The sequence below is a fragment of the Phaseolus vulgaris genome, chromosome 1, assembly GCF_000499845.2.
Source record: "Phaseolus vulgaris cultivar G19833 chromosome 1, P. vulgaris v2.0, whole genome shotgun sequence".
In the NCBI taxonomy this organism is placed as follows: Eukaryota; Viridiplantae; Streptophyta; class Magnoliopsida; order Fabales; family Fabaceae; genus Phaseolus; species Phaseolus vulgaris.
The window spans coordinates 32412387-32430784 of NC_023759.2; the positions used below are offsets into that span (position 1 = coordinate 32412387).

The window sequence follows — 18398 nt, forward strand, 5'->3', positions numbered from 1 at the left end:
ACAATAAAATTCTTCATAGGGTTGCATTAATATGAGTCATTTTCTACAATAAGAAGGTTGCGTACTTGACATATTCATATACTTAACATTTATTTTTCTGAAATTCAGAATTCAGTTATCTTTAGCAAATTAGTAATATACTTTTGAAATCTTCCATATTAGAATTACACATGTCCATATGTTACAGGACAGGACTTTTTAGCTAGTTACTGTTTTTCTGTTTTTATGTTGGTAGTTGAACAGTTAGTAGTTAGCTATAAATAAGGATGGTTGTGATCTGAGTTGTAATTTTGGTCAGACTCATTTTGTAACTTCTGTATCTTTCTCCTAATTCAATACATTCGGAATCCATTCATTCTTTGGTATTCCCTGTTCTTCTAATTCAGTTCTCTGTTCTCCTAGAATTGTCTACATCACCGTATCCCCGATTTCAGGTAGCATATAAAATCTACATAACCTTCTCTTGTTGACTAACAATAATAAACGTAACCAGCATCTGCATACACAATATAGAATACCCAATATCAAGCCAAAGTCAAAACAAATCCAGGTTCCCACAGCCTAGGACAGGTGTCTACAGGTCCTACTAACATTCTCAACTTTCCCTCGCACTAAAATAAACAAATGAATCATTCAACTGAGACTATTCATTCGACAATAAGAAAGCCACACACAAAAACTCTTCCCAGAAGCATATAAACCGAAAAGAAAGGTAAAAAAACGAAGCTTTTGTGTACCCTTTGGGCTGAATTGCTGTGGCAGGGGCAGACCCCGTTGGCTTTGTGGTCTGAGCCCATACCCCAGTTGGAAAGACTGAGACTTGGTGGACTCATAATCATTGTTGTGGAAGATAGGGTCGAAATGGGGTGTGGTGGAAATAGAAGGGGTAGTGGAAAAGGGAGAGGGAGGTTTGAAAAGAGAAGTGGAATGGTGGTTGTTATGGGAGAAGAGGTTGGAGGTGGAGTAAATGTAGAAGAGAATGAAAAGAGAGGTGAAGAGTGCTAAGGTTGTGGGGGATGAAGAAGAAGTCCTTGAAAGAGCCTGCAACACGGCGTTGAGAGCAGTGGTAGAGGAAGGAAGAACGAACCATGGCATGTAGAGAGAGAGAGAGAGAGAGAGAGAGAGAGAGAGTGGAAGGAATAGACAGAGACAAATAATTGAAGTAAGAACACAAACGTTTGATTTAATAATGCTTTGTGATTAAATAGTTTTCTCTGCATGAATCATCATCTTAGATCACAATCCATTAATGAAAACACCAAAATATGGAGAGTCTTGAGTACAAGAGCCTGAGTCTTGAAAATTAATTATTTGAGCATTCAATTGTCTCACAAATTTTATTCTAATGTTGCAAATCATGTGATAGAATCTTTCATACCACAATATTATAAATGAACTACTACATTTTCAGGTGTAAAAATAAATGAACTACTAAATTTGTTAGTTGTAAAAAATAAACTTTTATAATTATATTCTAACAACTTTACTCAACATGCATCTTTAATTTTTCAATATAATATCTAAATTATCTTCCTTATAAATTTGTTTAACAAATTTATAAATTCATTTTCCAAAGTAATAATGTAATTAAAACAATTAGTCGCATTTTTTTTTAAGAATTCATATAAAAAAAATGGTTAAGGTATGATGAGTTTTGATATGATAAGAGACAAGTTTTATTTTAGAAATCATATCCAAAATATTTATTTTGGTGTATCTAACAATTTATACATGTCTCATATTTAATATAAAACACAAAGTTATAAGTGTTTAAATTAAGTTTTTAAATGTTGGATAAAAGGTTAGATGCATATTAAGATCAGATAAAGTTATCTAACAAAATGTGTACAAAAGATATTATGTGCATTGAAGTTTTAGAAAAATATGTGAGATAACTTTAAACATGTACTAAAAGTGATATATTATGATGAAAGAATGTTAACCAAGAATGTACTCAAAGAGTAATTTTGACACAACATACAAATCATTAAAGTTTGTATGTTCAATATAGCGTTGTTAGAAGAACAAATAAGTAATACATAAAATTATGGTCTTTTATACAACACTTTGAGTAAAATAACAAAAGGTGTTAATATAAAGTCAAACATGATTCTAAGAAGGCATTAATACAATGACAATTCACAACGCACAAGCTACAAATAATCCAATTTAGGATGTTTATTGATGTGATCCTAAAATCAAAGTTTTCAAGAAAAAGAGATTTTTAAGAAGATTCCTCAAAAAGGCAAGTCAAAGAGTATAAAAGTGTAAATAGTATAGAAGAAAGTCTTTCAAATGAAAAAATACTTTGAAAATAGGTATTAGACTAGTTTGTTTGGATATTAGAATATGGTTAACCTAAGTTAGAATAGTTAACCTTAGGTGCTTATATGTAAAATTGAGTCTCACGTCTCCATTTAGAGTAAATATAACATAGCTCATAGTTCTATAAAAGGAAATCACACTGTATTGTAAAAACACATATTTTAGACTAAAATTCATTTGAGCTTTTGAAAGTCTTGAAGTTCTTTTAGTGAGAGTGTTGTTTACTTAATCAACTTGTTTTAAGTAGCATCACATTTCTCTTACCTTCTTGGAGCCTCCAAGAAGTATGTCAAGAGTCTGCCAAGGGTTTTAGCCAACTTCCATGGTTGTGTACATTCGAAGAAGTAATGACCCTATCCCTTTCCATTCATCATATGTGCATACTTTCAAAATGTTTCCATTTCATGCTTTCTTTCTTTGTGAGTACTTACTAACATTTCATCCATTGCATCTACACCACCTCAAGTTTACAAATAACCAATAAAAAACCTAAAGAGATACTTATGGCCTCACCCTGCTCACGCCACCTTTCACCTAAGTTTTCTTCAAGAAAACCAAGAAACCTTCCATTGAACCATCACCACATAACTCTCGACAATTTAGTCTTTTACTACCCAAACCATATCCAAAATTCACAAAACCAAGTTTTATCTCTTCCTTAGACAATTCGCAACAAAACCTTGAAAAGAGTTCTCCAAAAAGATCAAGAAAAACCACAAAGAATCACCACCTACATCATCCTTAGCTCTCGCAAACTTTCCTTCTTATTCTTCTAAGATTCACCACAAAACTCATCCTAACCTTTCCAAGAACCTTCCTAAGCCAACCTATATTTATCCCCTATCCATCTTACGGTTAGTTGAGACTTAACCAAGTCCAAGGGAATCTAGAAAGCATCCAAGAAACTCTTTCTTGGAAGTTTGAATTGTCTTTGCTTTGAAACTTCAAAGAAAGGTCCTCCCTTTTCAAGAAACATCCAACTAGGTTTCTATCATTTATAAAAGAATTTTTTGCCATGCAAATAATGTTAGTGAGCAAGTGAACATCTACATCTTATTAAAATGTTGCATGCAAAATATTTTCACAAGCTTCTAAGTGCCATAATTCAGTGAGAATTTATGAAAAAAGTTAGGCACTTATCGATTTTAATTGTTAATAAAGTTATAGTTCAACCTTAAATTTAGGAATTTGAATCTTATAACATATTTTGGATTATGAAATGAATAAGAACTATTTATTCTCGATTTTGTGCAAATTTCAGGAATTTAAAGAAAGATGGAGACAAAGGGTTAAAGGAGGAATATAAAAGTTAGAGGTGAGGAGAAAAGACAAAGTTGGGGCATCCGAGATTCACTTAGAGCTCAACCAAGCTTCAAACGCGGTGAAGGACTTGCTCAGGTGAACCAATCTCGCTCAAGCGAGATCACTCTAGAGGCAAACTTGTTCTTTGGACCAAACTTGCCTAAAACTCGCTCAGACTCGCCCAAGCGAGATCACTCCAGAGGCAAATTTGCTCTTTGGACCTAACTTGCCAAGGCCTCGTCCAAGACTTGCCCAGGCTCTCTTAAGTGATTTTGTTCCAATGAGGTTGGTTTTTATTTTCTTGAAACTTGCTTGAGTAAGCACTATCTCGCTTGAATGGGATATCATTTAACCTACGTTCAATTAGGTTAAATAAAGGCGTGAGGTAGAGGAAAAGAGGGAGAAGAGAGGAAAATTATAGATAGGAAACCCTAAAGGTGATAACCCTCAAGGAGAAACACTCTGAATCTTCTTTTCTTGCTTTCAATGCTTGTAATGGCCACCATGAGTGGTTAAGTCTTCCCTTTGGGATTGAGAGTAATTTGTTCAAACTCTTATGTATTGAAGTGATATTTATTTATAATATTTTGTTCTTGATTGATATTGGTATTATTATTTTATTCTCAAAGCTTGAATCTTTATTCATGATTTTGATCCTTATATTTGACTGAAAAGTACTTATGAGTATCTGACCTATATGATAATGCTTGACATATTCAAATGCTAAGAATATATTTTTATAACATATGTTCTTAATGATAAGAATATTTTTATAAATATGTGAGGAATCAATATTTAGGAGACAATCTTAATAATTTGATATGCGAGGAATCGATATAATTAATTTTTATACGTGCATCAATATCAATCAAGTTAGAATGTTTGATGTTTTTTATCCATTAAAATAAGACGGGTGAAAAGGATTATTCTAGTCTCAATTTTCTTAATTGAATTATCTTAATCATTTACTTTGTTTTCATTTAAATTCTCATGTAGATTTATGATATCAATGACCTTTCAATCAAACTTTCACACATCTTTTGATATTTAGTGAATATTGTACATTGAGATTTTAAAAGAATGATTCCTTGTGGGTTTGATATTCGTTCTTAAGGACAATTTATTATTTATGATTTGGTATACTTGTCGAAATAAGTCATCACTAATTATTTTATATAGTAGTGTGTTTGATAGGTGACTAAAGTATACTTGATTTGTAAATCGTTCATTTTGTAAAAGTTAAACTGTAGTAAGGAGTAATCTCTTGCATATCCTATCATAGGTAGTTTTCATTGTGTTGTCTTAAACAAGTTTTGTGTACAATGATGAGTAGTCTTATTTCTTAGTTAAGAATAACATTGTAAACTCGTGCTCAATCTTAAAAATTAATAGATAATCAAGAGTGACTTTATGTATTTATTGGACAACGATAATATTTTTAATCAAGATTAATTAATATAACTCATTGTTGTTAACAAATAAGAACTCGATGTAATTTAGATTGATGTAGACCAATATAAACTAACATGTTCATTATTAGCGAGTCAACTAATATTGGTCATCATTTAAACCTTTTTATTATACTACTAACTTTTTTTGAAAACTATCAAAAACATAAAAGTTTCCCAAAGTGTTTGTAGCTCTATTAAACCACCTCTTTCTAAAACTCACTTTTTCTCTTAAAAATATTTGTAATAGAAAAATTGTTTTGAAATTTTATCAATTATCTTTTATAATAAAAAAATATATTTTATAAATTTCGTTATAAAACTTGTAAGAGAAAGTATTTTTCTATTAATAAGTATTACGCAAAGAAAAAGGAATATGATGATTTTTCTTTAAAGGTTTATTTAAAATGTTGATTATTTCTTTCTCTAGTTTAAAAATTTCTTTTTACAATTTTGAATGTCTCTTTTAGAGAATAACTCTTTTCTCTAGTTTCCCAAATTAAAAAGAAAATTCTTTGATCGTATTTATAATGCATCAAGCTAATGAAATAGAATCAACACTACAAGAAAAAATGGTTTTAACGAGGGTTTATTTTTACATTATCTAGGGTTAAAACCTCCATTAAGTCATTTACCCAGGGTTGTAGTTTCCCCCGCTAAACCATCTCTGGGGAATGTGTTCCCCAGGGTTTTTTTAAACCTCAGGAAAAACCTTTCAAAATACCATGGGTTTCAAAATCTCCGTAAAATACCATGGGTTTCAAAACCTCCGTAAAATACCATGGGTTTCAAAACCTCTGTAAAATACCATGGGTTTCAAAACCTCCGTAAAATACCATGGGTTTCAAAACCTCCGTAAAATACCATGGGTTTCAAAACCTCCGTAAAATACCATGGGTTTCAAAACCTCCGTAAAATACAATAGGTTTCAAAACCCCCGTAAAATACCATGGGTTTCAAAACGTCCATAAAATGTTTTAGAACCTCCTTAAAAAATACCATAGGTTTCAAAATTATGAAATTTGTTTTTTTTATTCATTTACCTGGACAAAGAATCTTTAACAATTTAAACTAGCTTTGCTGAAAAAAAAAAAAAAAGAGGTTACACATATGGTGGGACTACCCAAGTTAGCTAGCTGGCTCAGCACAATAGATCTTAGCCTTTTATGCACATCCAAAGTAAATAAATCTCAACTTTGTATCAATTTAATGACTTATAACCATGACATATCATGTACATAACCAACACATCTGACAGTACCTATGGAAAATGTGGTCATAAATCTATAACCATTTGAAATTGATGAAATTTCTTGACCGGTTAGGATTTGGACTCAAACTTAATCAAAATCAAGGTGCACGGCATGAAGAATATTAACCATATAGAACGCTCCAAATCTAATGTTTGGAGAAAAAAAATGTGGCTTAAAGACAACATTAATAAAGTAGTTTTTCATCACACCACACAAACATTAATTAGTTTTTCATCCATTCTTAATCATTTTCATACACTACTCAAAAGAAAGATCCAAAAACCTTGTCAAAACTAGCCAACACAAAAACAAGGAAAACACCTAAACATAACACTACCAAGCTTTCAAATCCAACAAAAAAAACTAAAAAAGACTATAAATCAACATCAAACACATCAACGGATCAAGACACCAATTAAAAAAAAAACAAGTTAAAGCAAAATAAGAAGTAACCCAGCAAAATTTTCATTTTTTTCCACAAAATTTAAACTCATTAATACCAGTTTAAACTCATTAATGAACAAGATAAAACCAATATATGACTGCAGAATCGGTTTCGATCACGTTCTAATCCCACATGAATTCTTTATTTGTTGAATGAGTGTGTTTGGTGCATTATTATTATGGTTTTGGTTTTGCCTTCCTAATTTTTTGGCACACTTCCTTGATCAGACACCTACAATATAAACATATATCACAATTAGAAATGTAAATCTGAAAAATAAAACAAGTTATTTGAATTTTTTAAACATTACCGATGAACGATTGAACATAGTCAACTCAGGAGGCAATTGACCTTGATAACTTTGAAAGAAAAAATTCATCATTATCTCAAATCTTTTTTCATGTTCTTCATATCTTTTTTCACGTTCTTCATATCTTTTATTTTGTTCATCCAATTGTGACTTTAATGCAATAACCTATATTAAAACACAATTTATCATGAAAAAGAGTGAGAAAACCATACACATTAAAAAATTGCTACATAAGAAAATGCATGTTCAAAAACCTGATTCTCCAATTCTCTATAAGTAGTTGAAGACATCCCAGTGCGAGAATTTCTAGTATATCCAAACACATGAGAAGGGCAAGGTCCCAATCCCATCCCTCGAACACGACCACAATGTTCTTCACTTCCAAAGGCATGAGCTAGTGAATCATCAATTGATATATCATGTGAGAGGGAAGATGTATTTGACTCATATGCTTTAATCTTTTCCTACAAATAATGAAAAAAGTTATAAATGAAGCTCACATCCAATTTGGTTGAGTTTTCATCTTTACAAAAATGATACTTACCCCAATCTCTCTTGCCCCATCATTCACAAATTCTCCGTTAGCATGTTTATGTGTTGTTACCCATACTTCTCCCCTACTAACTTTGCGACCAAGCTCTTTCTCCTATAAAATGTAATAAAAGTATATGAATCATGATATATGATATAATAAAAATTATAGGAGAATCAAGTTACCATCTCATCTTTCTTCCGTGCAATGCTCTTGGATCCACCAGTATGAGGAACTGTTTGCTTCTTTCTATTATCCTTGTTCTTTTTGGCAATTTCCTAAGCATACATGTAGTAAAAGAACTAAATATAAATAAATCAACACTTTAAAGAATAAAGTAGTTTTTATTACCTTTGTCCTTGAATTTAAACGGTAGTCAACAAAAGAAGCCCAATGGTCTTTATTCATTACTTCTGGACACATTGCAATAATTTCATCTCTATTGTGTGTTCCATCATTTCTTTGTTGCCATAGTTGTTGCCTATACTCAGTCCACTTTTTGTTAAGTGATTTGAAGATATATCTTACATGAGCATCAGATTCAACTTCAAACTTGGCCTTCAAAATTATTACACAAGTAAATTTAAGATAATTTCAATATAATATCAATTAAAACACAGAAAAATCTAAAAATAATTACTTGAATGGTTTTCTTAAGTATATCTTCTTTGTAATCTTTGGGAATCTTCCTTCAACTTTGATAGCTAATAGGAAATGCATTAACATTTCTTGCAACATGACCTAAAAACCTATTCAACAATGCTCCACTGTCATCAACTGGTTGGTTCTCGTTATTCCAGTTAACAAGAATCCTCTCACCAACAGATAAAAACCAGACATCATTTGCTGTTAATTGTTTTCTAACCTTTTTGCCTTCACTATCTGTCAAAATTATTGTTAGTTTAAGAGGACGGACATAAAAAACAAATACAATGTGAGTTTGCAATGTATTGATTCAAGCTTACCAATGACATCAACAAGCCATGATCTTTTACGTGATACATGCTTTGATTGTTCAGTTTGCATCTCAATACCCACATTTTCTTCCCTTTCTTCATCAGATTGTAACCTTGGTGTAGGTTCAGATGTAGATTCATGGACAGATTCATTTGTATTATCAAATTGAAATTCAGGTGCAGAATTGTTCTTAGTAATAGAAATCAACCTATGAGGTGCATGTGGGGGAGGAGGCTTCTTCTTATTATTCTCTATAGGATGAGAATTCACATGAGGTGCTGCATAATAATTAAATGAATACATGTGAAAAATAATATATTTTTAAAGAGAATGCCAAATTAAAATATAAGTACAAACATCTCACTAAATGGAAGTTGTGTATGAACTTACTTGAGTTATTAAGGGCTGCAAGTTGGTCAAAAGTGTTATTGAGAGTATCATGTTATGTTGCTCTAGTCTTCTTGATGGACAATTTCTTCATCTTCAGGTATTCTTGAAATAATAACATTAATACAAGTCAAAATAGAAATTCAATAAATCATAATATAATGCATGTATAAACAATAATGTATAAGTAATAAGGATGATAATTTAAACAAAAATAATATACAAGTGTTCAATTAAAAATAGGACCTTGCTAACGATATACTCCCTTCTCCATTGACAAATAAAGTTTCAAAATTGTTTTGTACAAATGCTTCACATTCATGAAAAGTGACATCATTATCTTCTCCCATGTCATATAAGTCTCGTGGCTTTAGATGCACAGGAATGCTCCAATCTTTAGCTAATTCATCCACTACATAATAAACATTTGTGCTTCTTTAGCTTGGATGTATGGTTCATCATCATCATTATCACCAATGTGTATCAAACGTGCAAAGTTTACTAGTGTAAATCCAAGATCATCTGTCATAATCCCTCTAGAAGTAGTTGTATTAGCCCACATACATTTGAACAAAGTAACAGAAAATCGACCATTATAGTTTATCTCAATTATGTCTACCAATTTTCCATAATAAGGCACACCCCCAAATTGCATTTGATTGTCGATGCTACTTGCATAACTCCTTGTCCCAAAAGTACCAAATATCCCACTGTTTTGTGTTTTAAGTCCTTCATCTCTCTCCAATGTACGGAACTTGAAGCCATTTACATTGTAAGCATTGTAACGTTTTGCACAATCAATTGGCCCCATAGCTAAGAACTTTAAATCATCTGAGTGAGGTCCATTCAACTCATTTCTAATCTAAAAAAGAGGAAAATATGATCAAAACAATTCTATATATTCAATATAATCAAAAGTCAACAATATAAATTATGCATACACGACGAGAAAACCATTCTGCAAATTCTCTATGAACCCTCTTATCTATCACAGAGGATGACCGTGTACGACTTCTTAATTGTCTTCGTATAATGTCTCTAAATTCTCTAAATTAAATAAATAATAATTACATGGTTAGTGTTCAATTGCAGATGAATCATAATAAGTTATAAAGTCAAAGTACTTACTGAAGGAAAGGGTCAACTTGGGCACAATTAGTCAATATATGACGATGTGCTTGTAACTTTTCCTTTGCTGATAAAGAGAAGTAAGTAAAAGACCCAATTGGTTTTCCAACAGGTGGAAACAAAGTGCTTGCACTAGATGATATAGTGTCTGGTTCATCATCAACACGCCTTATTCGATTAAATACAGTCTCAATTTCATTTAAATATCTTGAACAAAAGGTTAAAGACTCTTCAGCCATGTAGCCTTCAGCTATTGAGCCTTCTGGTTGTGCCTTGTTACGCACATAAGATTTCAACTTTCCTAAATATCTCTCAATGGGATACATCCATCTATACTGGACAGGTCCTCCAAGCTTGGCATCTTCCACCAAATGCACAATCAAATGAACCATGACTTTAAAAAATGCAGGAGGAAATAATATCTCCATGTGACATAATGTGAGAACAACTCTATTTTGCAGTTGGTTAAGTTCATCCACTTTTAAAACTTTACTGCATAAGTTTCTAAAAAATGAACACAAATCAATCAAAACATAGCACACTTCCTTAGGGAGTGTCTTTCTCATTGCTAAAGGTAGAAGTTGCTCCATCAAAACATGTGAATCATGACTTTTCAATCCTCCAAGCTTACATTGTTTGACATCAACACATCTACTAATGTTACTTGAGTAGCCATCTGGAACAGTGATGTTCTTTAGTGTTGTCAGAAATGTATGCTTATTTTCTTTTGTCAATGTATATATAGCAGGAAGATATTTATTATTTTCATCAGGCCAAAGATCAGGTCTGACACCCCAATCTTTTAAGTCCTTTCGTGCCTTTAGGTTATCTTTTGATTTTTTTCCTTGGTTCAATAATGTATACACCACATTATCACATACATTTTTTTCAATGTGCATAACATCTAGATTATGGTGCAATAAATTGTTTACCCAATAAGGAAGTTCAAAAAATATACTTTTTTTTCGCCATTGTAGAGGGCCATCAATAGCTTGGTGATCTCTGCGTTGTCTTTTCCCCAGTTCCTCAACTTCTGGTTCTTTCCCAAATATGATATTGACATTCTCAACTTGTCTTAAGACATCTGTTCCTGATATTGTCAAAGGAGGATTTCTATTTTCCACACTTCCATCAAAATGAATGCGGCTAATCTGAATTTGTGTCTTGCATTTAACCAACGTCGATGATTCATGAAACAAAATTTACCCTGAATCTTCTTAGGAGTAGTGTCAAAATTACACCTAAGGCAAGCCAACCCAGTATGTGTATTCCACCCAGATAAGGTTCCAAGACCAGGAAAATCACTAATGGTCCACAATATAGCTGCATGCATATTAAACACTTCATTGCTATATGAATCAAAAGTTTTAAGTCCATTGTTCCATAGCTCTTTTAATTCTTCAATTAATGGCCTTAAGTATACATCAATATCATTTCCTGGTGCTCTTTTACCGGGAATGATCATGGAAAGAATGAATGAACTCTGCTTCATACACATCCAAGGAGGAAGATTGTAGGGTATGAGTACAATAGGCCAAGTACTATGACTTGTACTCAAATCACCGAATGGATTGAATCCATCAGCAGCCAAACCAAGTCTAACATTTCGAGCATCTGAAGCAAATTGAGGATTCATTAGATCAAAGTTCTTCCATGCTTCAGAATCCCTCGGATGCCTTAGTATGCCTTCATTTGTACTTCCTGATGCATGCCATTGCATATGCTCGACTATTTTAGAAGACATAAACATTCGTTGTAAGCGTGGCTTCAATGGAAAATATCTTAAAACTTTAGCAGGAACTTTCTTTTGCTTTTTCATAGTACCATCAATAGTCTTGTTCTTCTTTCTTCTTTTCCATCTAGATTCATTACATTTCTTACAGACTTCTTTGTCTTTGTCTTCTCCGTAGTACAACATGCAATCATTTGGGCAAGCATCAATTTTGGTGTAATGAAGGCCAAGCTTATTAATGATTTTCTTAGCTTCATAGAAGGAACATGGAATTTTAGCATAATCAAAGGCATCTGCTAACAACTCCAATATCATTGACATTGTTTTGTCAGTCATTCTACATAGACATTTGATGTGGTACAATTTGAGCAAGAAAGAAAGTTTAGAATACTTGCCACATCCTTCATACAAACTTTGTTGCCCATCATGCATAAACTTCAGATACTCAGCAATTTCATCAGGCATCATTTCGCTTGATCTAGGACGCATATCCTCATCATCCTCCACGTTATCATCATAGAAAAAATTTCCGAATGCGTCATTAACCATGACACGTATGGGATCATTACCAGAAACTTTATGCTCATTTGATTGGAAAACTGGAGGTGTTTCAGTCGTATTTTGTACAAAACTTGTCTCGCCATGTAGAAGCCAAAATGTATAACCTTTTGGAAAAGGATGAAGAATCAAGTGCTCATGTGTTGCTTCTCGAGTTTGCCATTTTTTAAGATTGCATTTCGGACATGGGCAAATTATCTTACCCTCAACGCTCTTATTAGCAAATGCAAAGTCCAAAAATCTATTCAATCCATCCATGTACTAACATGTATTTCGAGGCATGTTAATCCAAGACTTATCCATATCTAAATGGAATTGTTTGATAAAAATAAAGCAAACCTAGCATGAAAGTTTAAAAAACAAACATGTGTCAACAAGAGTATTAAAATGCGTAAAAGAATAGAAGTGAAATAAGTGTATAAAGTAAAATGCAACAAGAGTGAATAAGATAGAGTAATTAATCACTATACTTTTCAGATACATTAAGAAAATAACAAAATAAAAAAGAATATGATTGAAAATGTATAATGATTGAACTGATATACCTGATCCAGGTGTGGTATGAATGTCGTTTAGCAAAGAAAAGAATATGGCACCGAATTTTGGTCCTGAAACAATGACATAGTAAAAGATTAAAGAAGCTTAGGAGAAATATCTAAAACATTAATAAGACAATCTGAATCCAGTGGAAAGAAAGGGAGATTAAGGCAATGCTGGTTGGGATATGGCGGCTTTACATGTGGCAGGTTGTGGATGTTACAGTGATTGTGCACATGGTGGGTCACACCATGCTTTGTGACCATCTACTGTTTCTTAGTCATACACCTAATATTGTTTCTTAGTCATACACCTAATATAATGAAGCTAACAAGTGGGGTCAAACATAAACCTTTGGAGCCATATGGTCTGGTCCATGCCACACATCGAGACACATCTATTTCCATTAGTGTATCATGATGACGATATTTTCTCTAATTTTTTATGAAGGTCTATATCATAGAAAGACTTTTGTTTATTTGGTTGGAAAAAATGAGAAAATAAAAAAATAATATGCTAAAATTAGATTATTTTAATGTAACAATAATAAGTGAATAGATGAAAAATTCTAATGTGTTCGATTCGAAATGCTAAGACTTATAATTCTCAAAGATTAAGATAAGATTTCTCCTGTGTCCAAGGCCAGATTTGACACAAAATTCAAAATTTACTCTGAAAACTAAAATTTAATGGTCTGAACCCAGTCACACAACATCAATTGGAGGTGCAAGCACTCAAAGCAAGAGGGAGAAAAAAAACTAATAATGGATTGAACTTTAAACATCCAAGTTCAGATAGAGCTATAACTTCATCATTTTCTACATGTCTAACCCAATTATATACTCTGAGGTGAACCAAATCAGAATTTAGAAGTAACATGTATGTTGTCACGTGGAACAGAGTAAAGACCAATGTATGTTTAAAGAAATACAAAATAAATGGAATTTTTAATAGAGCAGATAATAACAAATACAATATCAAATCTAAAAGAAAATCAGTGACAGTAGGCTAAAGCAGACAATTCATATTATTTCTATTATACCCTTCACAAAAATTAAAACAATCAAAATGAAAATCTCATTTCCATGACTACATTCCGGCATAATTTTACACTGAAAAACAAGAAAAAGAAAAGCATCACCTGAATTCATACCTAGTAAATCTCACATTGCTGAAACGAAACAGTGCTTCAAATCCTCCCAAAAAGTTCAATACTATGGCGAAAGCGCAAGACCATTCAGCGATGAACCACTCCTGGTTAAAATTTACAACATTCAACACATTATGGAAAATATGAACCCTGGACTCCAGACAACACGCAGCAATTAAGAGATCTATCTGAAACCCACAAAATAACCAAATTTCATCCAAAATCCAGAGCCCAACATGCTTGATGTTAAATGAAGAAGTGCTGAAAAGCAAGTGACAGAAATCTCAAGCCTTAGAAACCACTAGTGGATGATGCAGTTTCGGATCTGGGTCCAGAAATCGATGGTGATGACGGTGGTGTTGCTTTCGCCGGAGGAAGAAAAAACAAATTACCGTGGTGAAGCAGCAGAAGCAGGTCCGTGGTGGAGCAGCAGAAGCAGATCCGATGGAGGAGGAGAAACTGTCCGTCGTGGATGAGAAACAGGTCCGGTGGAGGAGAAGCTCAATAGTGAGGAAAAGAAGTATCGTGGAAGATGGAAGAGGAGAATGAGGTTTTTAGTCAAAAGTTGAAAAAGTGAGTATTTTTCCTGAGGTTTGAAAATACATTTTTGGAAAAGTTAAAAATAAATAAATTCTTTTTTTATTAAAAATATTTATATAAAATAAATAAAAAATAATTAATTTTAATTAAATAAATATTTAAAATTAAGAATATTTTAAAAAAAATTTATATGTTTAAACTTACACTTTCAAAAACTTTAAAAATTTAGTTATCATATATATTAAAATTATTTTTTAAATTATTTTTTTTTTAAAAATTAATTTTATTTATTTATTGAAATTTGAGAAAATTTAAAATATTTTATTGATGTTTTACAATAAACATTTCAAACTTAATGAAAATTAAAAAAATTCTATTATTTTGATGATATTTTAGAATAAATTAATGGAACTTAACAAAGGTTAAAAAACCTCAACTATTTTGCAGAGGTTTTAAAGTAAACCTTTGAAAATTAACTAAGGTTAAAAAACCTCCGTTATTTTGCGGAGGTTTTGAAATAAACCTATGGAAATTAATGAAGGTTAAAAAAACCTCAGTTATTTTGCGGAGATTTTAAAATAAACCTTTGGAAATTAATGAAGGTTAAAAAAACCTCCGTCATTTTGCCAAGGTTTTATAATAAACCTTTGGAATTTAAATAAGGTTAAAAAACCTCCGTTATTTTGTTGAGGTTTTAGAAAAAAACCTCCATTAATTAAATCAATTCCTAAGGTTATGTTAACCTCCGCTAAATAACCTCCACTAAAACCTTTTTTTCTTGTAGTGCAAAGTCACTAACTTCTTTTAGTATCAGGTTGATTTTTCATCACCATTATCATCATTTTTTTATATTATTTTTATAAAAAAAATCTCTTTAATATTAGTATCTTCAAGAGTGAGTCATAGTATATCCCAAATTTTATTAACAGTTTTATAATTTGAGGTTATAGAAAATTCATTAAAAGTTAGAGCAAGAATAAGAATAATAATAAGAGTAAGTTTTAAGTCAAGTTCAACATCTATGAGAATAGAAATTCCATCATCCCCGTAAGACAAATAAATGTATTAAAAAAAAATCTCTCAAATTTATATCTTTCACCATTAGGAGTTGAAGCATGATGAATAAAGTCACCCTTTAAAAAATGTTTTTAGATGTCATTATTCATTTGAAGTAATCAAGTTTGATCTAAGAGTCAAACTTCAATATCATTTGTTAGTGTAGTAATATCAATAACTTAAGAGGAGGAAGTGAGTTTAGTTATAAAATCGTTTTTACTCTCTAAACTTTAATAGTGAAGAATGAATTCCCAAAAAGGTTATTAAAAAAAAATCATTGACATTTTATATTGGTTTGGTTAACCTCACCTACATTCAATCATCAAGCCACACACTAATATGACCAAAATGAGAAAAGAGGATGGAGAAAAGCTTAGCCAAGGCACCACTCAATATTGATCCTTTAAACTCTAAAAGTCCACCCTTTATTTTTATTTTTTGAAGTTTAATTTAAGTTTAACTCACAACAAAGATCCAAACCTTATTATTATTTGTTTTTATTCTAGTTGAAAATAAATTGGACTTTATTTTATATTTACACTACGGTCTAAATTGGTGTTGTTCTTGTTAGAAAGATAGTTGATTCAAGAGGGTTGGTAAATTGATTTTTTCATAAATTTTTAATAAAATTGGTTTAGAATAAAGTTCTATAAAATTCAACCCATTAAAGTATTTGCAGATGATGATCAATTAACCAATTAAAATTTTAATTGAATTATAAAAACTCTCAAAATCAATAAGTTGAATTTTATTGTCAAAATAACAATCAGTTAAATTTTCAATAACCCACTAATCAAAGCAAGATTACAATATATAGAATTGAAATGAGAGATAACAACAAGAATGACACAACAATTTTTATATTGGTTCACTCTTCCTAAAGAGCTATATCTAGTTTCCAAATCATGCTAGTTGAGATTTCACTAAATCCAAGTGTCTTGTAAACTAAAACAATAAAGAAAATACCTCTTAAACCCTACAAGAGTGTTTTCCAGTCACACAATACAAAACATGGTGTAGAAAATAGACACCTTACCTAATTTCTCACAAAAATACATGAGAGTTTCAACAATAAAAAGAATACACATGAGTTTTACAACAAAAACTTCTAGGTTATGAAGAAACTCAAAAAGAAAACTTTATTTTAATCTATTGATTTTACTAGAAGAGAAAACAATGAACTAAATCAAGTTTTCAATATATTAAAACTCCATCTTTTGAAAACTAATGAGTTTCAAGTTTATGAGAACAATTTATAATTGATAGAAAAACTTTTTCTGAACTTTTGAAAATCTTAAGTGATTTTAACCCATTGATTCAATAAATCAACTAGTTAAAATATTCACTTCAATCTTAAAAATTTCGGCTAATAACATTTTAATAAATTAAAAAAATAACAATTCAATCCATCAAAATTCTCTTAACATTATCAATAAGTTCTAAATAGTTTAAAAACAACTTTTGAAGTTTTCTTAGATCAATTAAGTTTGGAAAGAAATGCATATGAACCAATTACATTGAAATCCAATCTATACACGAGTTAAGACAATCATAATCTTTATTCTTCATGATGTGAGCATCTTCAATCTGCATGAGAGTATAAAAACATCAAATATATCTAAGGCACAATCTTCAATTTCTAGAGTTCATATATATATATATAAACATTGATTTATTAATTAAAGCTTAATCCTAGAATATATATAATTATCACATTTAACTTATTTTATACACTTATATTAAGACATCTAAAAGTGCAGGTTCTTGCATTTAACTATGGCGAGTACATTATTGTTATTAAAACATGTACATATACACATATAAATATATAAACAAAATATAGTTTGATTTAATAATACTTTAAAACCTATCAACAAAAAGGAAAAAATTACATGAAATGAACTATCTAAGATTTTTTCTTGGCTAATAAACAAAATCCGAACACAAAAAAATTAATTACATTGTATCAAACCATATAAAAAATAGAAAAATAGTTATTATAAAAATAATCATGATCATTATATTATATCAAAACTTTGAAACAATCATCATATAAAAAATCACCTGATGATGTCATTTTAGCATCTAAGTACTTAATATCTTTAGCATAATAGATGAATCGTGACTTAAAAAAAAATCATCAAAAGGATTTCAATTGACATTTATGGTAACAAATAAAATGAGGAAATATAAGAAAAAAATATGAAAGAAAAATCAAATAAAAAAATTTATTATGAGAAAATACTAGTAATAATAACAGCTCTAACATTGGTAACATAAGTTAAAGCCAACCCAAAACATTCTAGAAATTTATAAATAATTAAAGTCAAACTAAAGCTTTTATAGTGTTGGTATTAAGGAGTTAGGAGATATACAAAGAACTCAACCTCAAATGTAAAATGTTGAATTAGATGTTACTATAAATAAGAATGACCAATATATCTCATGAGAAGAGGCTACTTACTTGTTTCCTTTTTTTCCTTTTTCTTTTTCTTCTTCAACATATTTTAAATGTCAAATTCATAATTATTACTTTTAATATAATAATAAATATATCTCTAACTCATTTATTTGCACCTCCCCTCATCTTTTATTTATTTTCAATCTACGTTGATTATGTCATTCCCCATCCTTTGTATATATTTTCAACTCCATATTTTGCATCTTATGTTTTTTCTTGGTTTTTAGTCTAAATTAGTGATTTTAATCCATATCATCATTTTTATCTTTGTTGGTAT

General features: G+C 30.8%; 2 protein-coding genes across 2 annotated transcripts; both read right to left on the minus strand.

Annotated features, from left to right (window-relative positions):
- Positions 1-6790: 6790 nt before the first annotated feature.
- Positions 6791-9065, minus strand: LOC137816151 (uncharacterized). The gene is made up of 9 exons (XM_068619235.1): positions 8963-9065; positions 8581-8850; positions 8256-8497; positions 7967-8173; positions 7801-7893; positions 7628-7729; positions 7338-7547; positions 7084-7248; positions 6791-7004 (listed from the first exon to the last, which is right to left on the minus strand). Exons 4-9 carry the CDS (start codon positions 8036-8038, stop codon positions 6972-6974), a joined length of 675 nt encoding a protein of 224 aa, XP_068475336.1. The 5' UTR covers positions 8039-8173; positions 8256-8497; positions 8581-8850; positions 8963-9065; the 3' UTR covers positions 6791-6971.
- A 2121-nt stretch (positions 9066-11186) lies between these two features.
- LOC137815888 (uncharacterized) lies at positions 11187-12635 on the minus strand. The gene has a single exon (XM_068618995.1). The coding sequence runs from the start codon at positions 12633-12635 to the stop codon at positions 11187-11189; it is 1449 nt and encodes a 482-aa protein (XP_068475096.1).
- Positions 12636-18398: the final 5763 nt, after the last annotated feature.